We start from the raw sequence: 12,689 nt of genomic DNA, 5'->3' as shown, positions 1-12,689 counted from the left end.
GTACCTCAGTGGTCACCACTAGTCCACTTTTGCTCCAATATCTGTACCTCAGTGGTCACCACTAGTCCACTTTTGCTCCAATATCTGTACCTCAGTGGTCACCACTAGATCACTTTTACTCCAATATCTGTACCTCAGTGGTCACCACTAGATCACTTTTACTCAAATATCTGTACCTCAGTGGTCACCACTAGTCCACTTTTGCTCCAATATCTGTACCTCAGTGGTCATCACTAGTCCACTTTTGCTCCAATATCTGTACCTCAGTGGTCATCACTAGTCCACTTTGCTCCAATATCTGTACCTCAGTGGTCACCACTAGTCCACTTTTGCTCCAATATCTGTACCTCAGTGGTCACGACTAGTCCACTTTAGCTCCAATATCTGTACCTCAGTGGTCGCCACTAGTCCACTTTAGCTCCAATATCTGTACCTCAGTGGTCATCACTAGTCCTCTTTTGCTCCAATATCTGTACCTCAGTGGTCACCATTAGTCCACTTTTGCTCCAATATCTATACCTCAGTGGTCGCCACTAGTCCACTTTTGCTCCAATATCTGTACCTCAGTGGTCGCCACTAGTCCACTTTTGCTCCAATATCTGTACCTCAGTGGTCACGACTAGTCCACTTTTGCTCCAATATCTGTACCACAGTGGACACTGCTAGTCCACTTTTGCTCCAATATCTATACCTCAGTGGTCACCACTAGTCCACTTTTGCTCCAATATCTGTACCTCAGTGGTCGCCACTAGTCCACTTTTGCTCCAATATCTGTACCTCAGTGGTCGCCACTAGTCCACTTTTGCTCCAATATCTGTACCTCAGTGGTCACCACTAGTCCACTTTTGCTCCAATATCTGTACCTCAGTGGTCACCACTAGTCCACTTTTGCTCCAATATCTTGTTCCTTTTAGGTTAGACTCATAAGGGACATAACTCAATAATTCTTACAGCTGTTACAAGTTATGGGCCTTGTTTTTCATTTAAATGTTTTTCAGTCATGGCCAAGGTTAAAGTTTTAGTACCATGATTTCTTTTATTAAACCAGGTTATTACAGCACCCCAATTTGTTTTCTTAGAAAAACACATAATCTTAGAAAAACAGATAATCTATCTTAATAGTAAGTTTGAAAAAAAGAGCAATCTATATATTTTATCAATGGAAGCCCAAATATTTCTCTAAATATGTACATGAAACAGTGCCTATTTATAGAAAAATATTTTTTCTGTGGTTTTCCAGGATTATAGAAAATGTAACTCCCATTTCTTTTGCAATCATTTCTTTTCTTTCTGTAATAATATTTAATTGTTAAATCAACTACTACATAATACTGATTAATACACTCTCTGACCAACAGGTATATAATTTAAAAACATTCAAAATAAAAACAAAATAAGGACAAAATAACAATGACCTGTAATAACCTAATATTACATAAAAACTACTTCACTGATTCTATTCAAACTGCAAAACTTATACAAAAACAAAACTGAAGAATCCTCTATATTTGTTACTGTAACAGGAACACTAAAATGTGGACCGGAGATTCACTGGTTTCCAAAATCTATACTTCAGTGGTCACCACTAGTCCACTTTTGCTCCTGTATCTGAACCTCAGTGGCTACCAATAGTGCACTTTTGCTCCAATATCTGTACCTCAGTGGTCACCACTAGTCCACTTTTAATCCAATATCTGTACCTTAGTGGACAACGCTAGTCCACTATTACTCCTATATCTATACCTCAGTGGTCACCATTAGTCCACTTTTGCTCCAGTATCTGAACCTCAGTGGTCACCAATAACGTCATGGTGGATTCCCCAGAGAAACGCGACTGGTAGTGAAAGTATGAACGCCGCGCCGTAGATGACGCCGCACATGATAAGCGCCTGGCGTGGCTTGATCTGCCATCTAAATGGCGCACAGACCTTCCGGTAGCGGTCGACAGCAATAGACAAAATGCCTCCCCTGATACCGTGAACACATTGAAAAAGGACTTTATCTTGCATACGATGGGAAATGGGTACTTGTACCAGAATTGCTGCGTGAGAATCTCCCCAGGCATTGTGGTCAGCGTGCTGATAAAGTCTAGAAAAGCCAAGCACAGCACGAAGTACCGGAAGTTACAGTCATGGTAACGTTTGATGAACACGTACAAGACAAATAAATTTCCAAAAAATCCCACAACAGCTTCAATTCCAACAAAAACTGAAACAGGTGTTAATGCCCTTTTTAGTTCGTCATTTAGTTGGTCTAGTAATTCACTTTCCGTTGCATTGGACAGTCCAGTGCTGTTGTCTGCTCCTATTTGGTCAATTACTGTGTGTCCAAAACTGCTAGTAGTCGTAGTCAGATGAACATCGGCCATCTTTAATTAACTTGTGTTAAAACATTACCGAACTTCATTCAAAAATGTCAATCAATACGTAGTATTTACTTAATTAAAACAATCACATCACAACGCACAGCTTTATCATTCAGCGTTTGAATGTTGTGCTGTCTAATGACTACTTGTCGCAACTCTTGTCTTAAATCTCATCTCAAGTGAAGTTCGAATTTTCTTCCGTATTTTCGACGGAAAACAGATTTATTGAATGTTTATGATTGATTTATTAAAATGATTACTTGTATGCTATTCAATTTATAATCGAACTAGTGGAAAGGCAGAAAGTTGTTTATGTACGACTTAAATAAACATTTTAACCAAAGGAACACTTTAAAAAGAATTAACATTTTTTACTTATCCATATAGTCAAAATACTACGCCGTGTTTATAGCATTCAGTTAATACATTTCCTTACCAGATATTTTGTAATGATATCTGATGTTGACATTTCGTTAAAATGGTGGTTCATCAGATGTAGACAAGAAATGACACGCAATGATTTGTTATAAAGTTATAAATGTTACTGTATCAGGGGCGCATTTCAGAAAAGATACAATCCAATAAGTAATAATGACACTTAAAGCATGTCTGTTTTGTGCTGTTGTTCCATGCTTCTGGGTTTGTGTTTTTGTTTTATGTCTTTGGCATTTACCCTGTGTCATTAAACGGGGTTTATGCTTAAACCTTTTGCTATTGAGCTTGTTTCTGTAGTTTTTCATATAAATATTGGTTTCAATTGGTAAAATAAATGAAACTCACATCATTAACTTTCTTGAAGCTATGGTGATGCGTCTGTGAACTGTGTGTACGTATGTACGTGGTGTTTGTTAGGTTGTGTATCTAGTTCAGTGTCTTGTACGTATGTACGTGGTGTTTGTTAGTTTGTGTATCTAGGTCAATGTCTTGTACGTATGTACGTGGTGTTTGTTAGTTTGTGTATCTAGTTCAGTGTCGTTTGGGCCCTTGTATTTCTAAACATGGTTCATACTTATTTTGTTTTACTTGTCCCAGTATTTATCATTGTTCTGTTTAGGCCACCTTCTTTGTCAAGACTCAATGAAACTTGGAAAGTTGTCTTCCTATAACCTATGCCATGTCCGATACTGCGGACATTTGGTATCAAAAACTTGGTCACTCTAATAAAAGAAAATCATTCGTTTACACTTCAAATTCCACATTTATGGCCTAAAATAAATGCAAATCTGTTAGTGTCTGGCTTTCCTTTCAATTTTAGTTCTAATATATGTCGAATAGGGTCGAGCATTAGGTCATTAGGTCATATCAAATCATCACGTAAAACCAAGTTCAACAAAAATTGTTCAAAACGCGTGTCGTCATAAAATTTAAGTCAAGATCGATAATGAACAATTACAATAATGAACCGATCATGTTACGCTTTTTTATCGATACTAATAATTGGTTATATTCACTTTAACGTGTAACAGTGGTCATTATTGTGACAAATTGTCGTGGTATAACTTGTCAGGTCGACATAAAAGAATTCGACAAGTCCAAGTTTATACGAGCGATACCATACAAGTTCGTACGAACACAAGTAATATGTTAAGGAACTAATTGTCAGGCATTTTGATTTAACCATCATGCGTTAAGAAAACAAACTCACACCAAAACAAATATTGTTCAAAGACTTTGCTTCCTCGATTCGTTAAAGGTATCTCTTGGTGCATGTTATAAAGTTGAACCGATGACAAATCGTTCCTGAATAACTCATTTTTCAGAACAAGTTTGCTGATAAATGAGTGGCCTTGTCATTGTTGTTGTTTTGGATGCTAGGCTAGTTCATAAAGTTTACATTACATTATAATTTAAACAAAGTTTGAAAGATGAGTTTAAGGTATATGAAAGAAAAGGAAGGAAATATGTCAAACATAATAATAAATTTGCCGTTGACCTGAAACTACGCACGTTTTCATATATATAATCTTCCTTAACTTCAAAATGTTTATCTTCAAAATCTGCGTTGATGTTTTCTATAGATATCGCTTGATATGTAAATTGAATGCTAACGACGATACTAATCTCCTGCGGTGGAGTAAATTGTTTTCCTTATGACAACAAATTATATATTGTAGTAGCAGCAGCAGAAGTAGTAGTAGCAGCAGAAGTAGTGGTAGTAGTAGTAGTAGTAGTAGTAGTAGTAGTAGTAGTAGCAGTAGCAGTAGCACTAGCAGTAGCAGTAGTAGTAGTATCAGTAGTAGTAGTAGTAGCAGTAGTAGTAGTAGAAGACGTTGTAGTAGAAGTAGTAGTCGTAGTCGTAGTAGTAGTAGTAGTAGTATAATTATAGGCTCATCAACGTTTACATAAAGTGAGGTGTTAAAACGTTACATGCCTATGTAAACGTTCGAACAGTCAATCAAAATGACGTGCTATTTGGTTGTAATTGTACTGGTAGTTGGAACAAAAAAGAGGCACTTGTGATTTTATTAACTGGCGATAAGGACCGGAATGTGATATGGGCTTGGAAGAGCATATCCTGGACTATTATCACATCGCACTTTTCGGAAAGTCATTGTATTCCATAGGTACTGCTGTATGTATGTTTGAGTTCATTCGTCATGATTCGATATTGTATTTGATTGTAATCAATCAAGATAGTATGTCAATTAGCATTGAAACCAAGTTCAATAAATATTGGATAACAGATTAGAGAACGCGGACAATGACGACGGCGGACAACACGTTCCCTGCATGTCCGCCATGCTATGCAAATAAAGACAACTAAAATGTACTTCGATTCGTGTTAAAATTATGCAATCGAGTACCTCACGAATAAAAGGATCAAAATTTCTAAGTCGATATCCTCAAAAGCTAATAGTCATAGTAAAGTAAAATGATTTATTAAAAATGCACTCCAGATAAAATTGAACCCAATTAATTATATTGTTTTAATGTTCATAAAAGGATGAATAAATGTCGAAAACAATGGTTCTCATGAAGGATACCGAGTTAAATTCGAAAGAAATGAGCATAAATCACGCTATTTCTATTATGAGACTAAAGTAAACGAAAGTAAATCTTTTAGCATTCACCAATCATTTAATATGTTAGCGTTTTCTGCTATTAAATACACAGTTACAATCTTGTTATCAGTTATTAATATTCTCCGTAAATTCATGATTTAGTTAGTAGTTCAAGGTTTATCAATCAAATTTGATGTTTGATATACTCGTACATTGTATGTATTGATTTTGAATACGAGTGTCACTTTAAGATGTGTTATGATTACCGGCCCTAATCTGTACTAAAACCATGGCAATGTAATTAACAACGCTTGCTTAATACGTGGCTAATTCATGGCAGGTAGGTTGTATCAAAACGAGATGACAGGAAAGAGATGCAAATCTTGGAATCCAATTTATATCAACGTTGCAAAGTGTGTTCCCTTTGATGCATTATCAGGTATACCGTTTTGGCCAATGATTTTAAGCTAACATACAAATTTAAATTCAACAATTCTACTTAATATGTGTAGAGAAAGTTACGTGAAACAATAAATAACTACTAACAGACCAAATATTCATCTTTTCGACCTTTTATTTGACATTTTTACTTTTATTCTTAATAACTAAAAAATAAAACCTTTTGCACGACGATGATGTATATATAATACAATAACATGGAAATGTTGGAAACGTAGTAAATTGCTATTTACAATTGAATGCAGTGTCATATGTCGATTGTCTTATTTAAAATATCTGAAACTTGACTATTCATATTTTCTGATTGATGTTCTCGCCTAACTGTTAAATTAAGACAAAAAAGACAAACAATGTAACGTGTAAGCATTTCTTTTCTGCACTTCAACAAATCGCTTTATCGAGTACTTTCTTTTGATATTAATAAGGAGGTACTGCAATTCAAGTATGTCGTAACTAGGCAATCAAAAGGTGAAATTCTTATCGAGACACGTATTATTTTTAATGTTTAATGTTTATTTTTCATATTGTACACAAACTTGCACATGGGGGATCGGCACGCGCAGCGTATTGCGCGTGCGTGCGAACCTACTTTCCATATCTATGAAAAGCTATAAGGTTTTCCTAAACTGACTTATAAAAACGATGTTCATTGTGTACATATTTATGAACACTGGTGTCGTGCTTGTTTCGCTCCCACATTCACTTAAACGTATGCAAACACAAGTTTCTATCAGAAATTAACCAAAATATCATTGATATTCAATGTCTGCTTGATTTAAAGCATGAATTGGCTGTCGTAAATTTTAAGGTTTAAATTTTTCGTAAATGCTGAAAAATTAAAACTTATTTCTCTCTTAACAGTCTTATATTTAGTACATTAAATAAACGGATAATAAAAACACACAATAGGTACCTTAAATCTGCCCCGCATTCCATTTGTCGGAAACTGATTCTTATCACAAGCTAATCAGAACAGTGTATGTACCCTCTTTGCGCCCCTCTTCACACTATGTGTGACGTCAAACATGGGACCAATATATTGACAATAGCAGCTTGAGCTGTAGTTATCTAAAATGTGAACAATTTTAGCAGGTATTTAAACACGTATGCATAATTCAATAAAAACGTATAAAAACTGTCGGAAACTGCTTCACAATCAGTATGTTAAGGAACACATTTGTTTCGAGGGTTACAACACATTTCTAGTCTGTGTTTTTAAAAATATATGTACAATTACAGGTTTTAGTAATGTTGCAAGGTTAATGATATTCTTGATAACAGTGGTTACGTAAACTACACTTTACAGATGCAATATTATATATGTTTTTCAGCTCTAGCAGTAAACTAATGACGGAAAAGATTCTAAAACAGGGTTTCAGATATCACAAATCAAGGAGACTTTCGAAAAAATATTTATGGTCATAATTATATTATATCAAAGTACAATAAAGACTTAAATCACTGATTGCTAATAGTATTGACCATCCATATTTTATGGTGATGTTTTAAAGAAAATTATTCCAGCAGATAGTTGGGCAGATAGACTTAATGAATTGCTTGGATTTTATTCAAACCGTGGATATAACGGCGATACTTTGAAAAGTACTTACCTTCTAGGTTTTGAAAATGAAAATGAATTCCTAAAACAAAGTATAAGGTTGAATATAGCGTCCTTACATAACTGAACTTTCAGTCCTTTGATTTTATGAAAATTTTGCAAATTCAAGTTATCTTTAAAACCCTCATTGGTTGGCTAGGAATGTTCGGGCCTGTGACGTCCCTTTCTTCAAATATTTTACATAGGTAATCATGAAAAGTTTAGCTAATACATGTCGTTTCTAATTTTGATGTTTTCTTCATTTGTTAGCAATTTCGTACAATGATGCTTTTTATCTAAATTTTTATTTTCTAAAGCTGACTGTGTCTGATGTTCATAGTTTAAAACAATAACTGGATTGTAATTCAAATGTTGTCCAAAACGTTGTTTACGTCAATAACAAAACATATGTTTTCCGTATCATTCTGGGATGATAACTCTTAACTTTATTATACATATATGGACATACAAGAAGTAATAGCTATTATGTTCCTGACTTAAAAGTTAAAGACGGAAATTAAAACACTGTTAAGAAAAAACCCAACAACAATACAGTTACGCATTTCCTCTTATTATGACCAATACGGGCATACATTACTAAATCTAAATAAAAACTGAAAACGACCATGTATATATTGCATGTACACAGAGAATTTGCCTTTGGAATTACATGAATTGCTATTTGCAATAGTGATAAAAATATAGATCGTCGTATAAACAAAATATGTAACAATTTCGAATTTGAATAACAATATTCTTAAATTTCATTTCCTAGAGGAATTCTGCATTGCATGGGAATACACGCAATTGTCAAAGTGTCTTTTCATGTGAATATGGTAGAAAAAGTATGCGTAAATTACACCAGAATGCAATATTTAACACTAATACGAACATCACAAGAGTTGAGGGACAATCCCTGGTGTCTAGAGCACATATGTTCCGGATGGAATGAATGAACGCACGTCTTCAGAAGGTCCCCTTTAAGTTTTAAATGCCGCAGTTTATTCGTGGCTACGCTGTACTTTTTGTATCGAATTCTGATGATGGCGATCTAGCTGGCAATACAGTTTAAGCAACCTTTCCTTAGCTACTTAAAACATATTTTTAATATCTCCTAATATTTGTTTAAACTTAGGGTCAAGGCAGCCGTACACAAAAGGGTTGATAGCATGGTTTATAAACACAAGTCTAAAGAAGAACAAATACACGGTTTTTTCATAGATATTTAAACTCTTCAAGATTTCTTCTGATATAAACGCTAATAACGTCAAATACAGAATTGTTGTGACAATGAATATGATTGTCAAAACAAACATGATGTACGTTTTTCGGCGAACAATATTCGCTTTGTCGCGACGTCTACGCCGGATCCGTTGTTTGTGACGGACTTCCAACGCTCCATCCTCGCATGTTGTTTCGGCGTCCGTGACACAAACTTTATCTTTGTCAACCGCTTCGCTCTCATCATCCAGAGACCGGCTTTCCGTTTTGCTTGACTCTGTGGTTGATTTTCCTTTTCTTGTTGATACGTCCGAGTTAGTAAAGCCACTTTCATCGCTTATCTCGGTGTTTTGATTTGATTTTCTTTGTGACATAGACAACTTGCTTACCGTTGGCGCGCAAGAGATGTGGCGCCTTTGAGCCGATGGACGACCTAAGATGAGTCTCCTTGCTACTAGTATATATAGAACGAGCATAACTATCAGGCATTGTCCAAATAAAACAGACAGGGATGTACCGAAAACTAAAGGTTGTCTACTGTTTTCATAATTGGAATCCTTTCCACAGACAGTGACGGTTACATTTCTTCCGTTGTATAACCTAACGTCCTGTTGGCTTCCCCACAGAAACCAGGCCGGGAGGGAAACAACGAAAGCCACGCAGTAGATGACGCCGCAAAGGATAAGCGCCTGGCGAGGCCTGATCTGCCATCTAAATGGCGCACACACCTTCCTATGTCGTTCGACAGCGATTATGCACAGACATAGGGCCTCCCCTGTGACCGTGAATACGTTGAAAAATGACTTGACTTTACAGACGACGGGAAATGGATACTTGTACCAGAATTGCTGCGTGATGATCTCCCCAGGCATTGTGGTCAGTGTGCTTATAAAGTCCAGAAAAGCGAGGCACAGCACAAAGTAGCGAAAGTTACAGTCATGGTAACGTTTTATGAACACGTACAATACAAATAAATTGCCAAAAAATCCCAGAAATGTTTCAATTCCAATAAAAATTGTCACAGGTGTAACAGCCCTTTTCATTTCGTCATTCATTTGGTCCAGTAATTCACTCTCCATCACAACATGTAGTCCAGTTCCGTTGTCAGCGTTTGTGTTGCCATTAACAGTATTTCAAAAAATAAAAGTAGCCGTTGTCAGATGGCAACTACTGATCTTTAATGACTTTTGTTAAAACCTTGGTCAACAACTTGAAAATGGTCAATACAAATGTAATATTTGATTGATTTATACCATCACATGAACACACACAACTTTATAAGTCATCCTTTAAATGATGCGCTGTTTAGTACCTACTCGTCGTACATCTTGCTCTTGAATCATCAACTTAACTATGGTTCCCTTTTTTCTTCCGTGGTTTCGACATAATGCGGTATTCAAAACGCATTTAATGAAATTTAAATTGATTTTTTGGGGTTTGTGATGTTTAAGAAACAGATTGCACAAAACTTTGCACATATACTCTTAAGTAAATTATTGTAAAGATGACGTTCCCTAATAATGGAAAATATATTCCTTTTTCTTTTAACATAACCCATAGCTCCATAACTGGTAAACCGACAGTTCATTTACCTTTAACATAACATGTATATTTCTAGTATGCCAAGTTTGTTTGTGTGATGGATGCCTTTCGAAATTGGCGACTGCTTGCCCTGTTTCTGTCCGAACTCTTTCAAAGCTGCGAAAGCTTATATACATTATACAATGACATGTACATTTTAATACAATACTGGTATCATCAATTGAGCAGATACACCCTTAATTTTTCTTGATTCTACTAAACTTCAATAAAGATTTACTCTAATTTAAAATACAGCCAGCATACACGTCTAAATCGACAGTCCTAACATTAAAGTACTTACACTAACAAAAGACACTCGTAAAAAAGTAATTTTAGTGTGAAACGTACGCTTAAATGATCAATGGTTAAAAAAAACGTTGATAAGGTATCACACAAATTAAAACTATAAGAGAGTATATAATAGGCCATATTTTCCTCTATCTTTCATCAGAGAACCAACACTGTTGAGCAAACACAAGAACTCCACCTGTAAGTCTGATTATGACTGCATGGTATAAAACGTAGACGTTTGAACGTTTATATTTGTTTATCCGACATGGCCTTTTATCGAACGTGACAAAGGGGGTTTGAGTAGTCATTTTGGATGTATATGAACATGGCGGCTTAGCGGCTTATCAGTATGAAGTTGGTAGACTAGAAATCAAGTGTTATAGCGGCAAAGCAGCATAAAGTTGGCGGCCAGGCCTGACCTGGCCTAGCTGCATTTTGTTGATAGCATTAACAGTTCAACATAACATTTTGTACCAGTTTTTAACGAACGCATCGTGCCTATTACTGTATTTAAACTTTTTACTGCAGGAAATGTATTTGCGTTTTTAATACATTCTTTTATTCAGGTTTTCACAATTTATCAGGGCACTATGCTATTTTGTTATATTTCAAACATTTCATTGAAGGTGTATATCTGAACAGTTGCTTTTGAACAAAACCATTGTAATGAAAACAAATGATAGAATATTGAGTCGATGTTATATTATGTATTTGATTTTTTTCATACGGTTTTTAATATGAACCTCCCCAAAACTACCCGTCTAAAGACGAATCAGGCTGATTTCTGACAATGATAGTCATTGAATACCATGAGAACAATCTCGACAACCACATTTGTTTTGATTACACATTTGACCATTCAAATATCTCATTCAATAAAATGTGACCAGGGTAATTTGTTCAGATTAATTCATGCGCTGTTTAATTTATTCTGTTTTGAATTTTAACTTCAATATTTTGAAGATTACTGCATTTTGTATACAAAGTATTGATCTATGTTTATATAATGCTTGAACGGAAATAAGGGTAAACAATATTTCTTCACATGCCGGCATAGGGATTACAATTATCGTAATTGGCGATCAAATCTGTACCTAAGGGGAGTCCCACGGGTAGCAGTGTAGCACCTGGAAATGCAAAGAGGGGATTTTCTCCGGAAACAACAATAAAAGAAACATGATTTCCGTGTATGATCGTATTTTATTTCAGTAAAGATCATAAAATATCGTTTATTCTATCACTCTCGATCTTAAAATACGATCTTACACTGAAATAAAAAGATGCAACTGAATCAGGGGCCAGTGTCACGAGGAAAGTATTGCCCCGCACGAACTATTATAATCACAGTAAAGACAGTAATCGTAACACATCAATCAGGTTGCTTAGTTAAACTAGGTTAAATAATGTTCCACTTAAGTTATATGCAAAATAAACAAATGTGTAAGTGATGATTATTATATAATTATCGTTAACAGTCTTGAGACCACAAGTTTGGTCAAGAATCAACGACAATTGTTTTATAAAATCTAGGTCATCTTTGATACTATGTTGTTTGTTATCAAAAAGTAGGTCACTAGATCCAGTGAAAGAAAATTTTCCTTTAAGTTCTTATGTTAATGAATTTTGGTTTGTCAGCATACAATCTAAGTCAAGATTGATAATGGGTCATTAGGCGAAAGTGAAAAACAACGACGCAAGGGTAATCAATGGCATATTTCTTTATCATTAAACAGGCCAGAGCCATAGCCCCCACATCCATGCAATTTGGTTGATGTTTATGACTCCGAATAATCTTCCTCTTTTTGGAATATAGACCATGTAAAGTTAACACAAGGTGAGTAAGTCTAATCAAAGAAGCCCCATTTTAACCTAAATGCAATGGAACTTGATGAAATTCTAGTCTTCATAGAATTTATGTCAAGTCCGGTAATAATTATTACAAAAAAATCATTTTCAACTCGTTTTGTTGATTCACAATTGCTTGCAACATTTACTAAATAAGTTACGAGTCGACAAAGCTTTGACAATATGTCGTGTTCGAACTCGTTAGGTCGATATCAAATAAGTCGACAAGACTAGATGAATACACCATCAGTATATTCGATGTACGCTTCATTTCTAGTTATTTCGAACACAACATAAAGAAGTAGAGCTCAGCCGTTTTAATCTAACG

The 12,689-nt window shown here is 35.3% G+C and overlaps 1 protein-coding gene across 1 annotated transcript; it reads right to left on the bottom strand.

Annotated features, from left to right (window-relative positions):
* Positions 1 to 8,202: 8,202 nt before the first annotated feature.
* On the bottom strand, positions 8,203 to 9,768 carry LOC128210443 (tyramine receptor Ser-2-like; the record flags this gene model as incomplete). The annotated part of the gene is made up of 1 exon (XM_052914792.1): positions 8,203 to 9,768. A coding segment is annotated over one exon (1,254 nt), but the record flags the coding sequence as incomplete, so codon positions are not given.
* Between the last annotated feature and the right edge of the window lie 2,921 nt (positions 9,769 to 12,689).

The sequence above is a fragment of the Mya arenaria genome, chromosome 12 (assembly GCF_026914265.1).
Source record: "Mya arenaria isolate MELC-2E11 chromosome 12, ASM2691426v1".
Taxonomy (NCBI): domain Eukaryota; kingdom Metazoa; phylum Mollusca; class Bivalvia; order Myida; family Myidae; genus Mya; species Mya arenaria.
The sequence above is the reverse complement of the archived record's forward strand: the minus strand, read 5'-3'. Positions and strand labels throughout refer to the sequence as shown.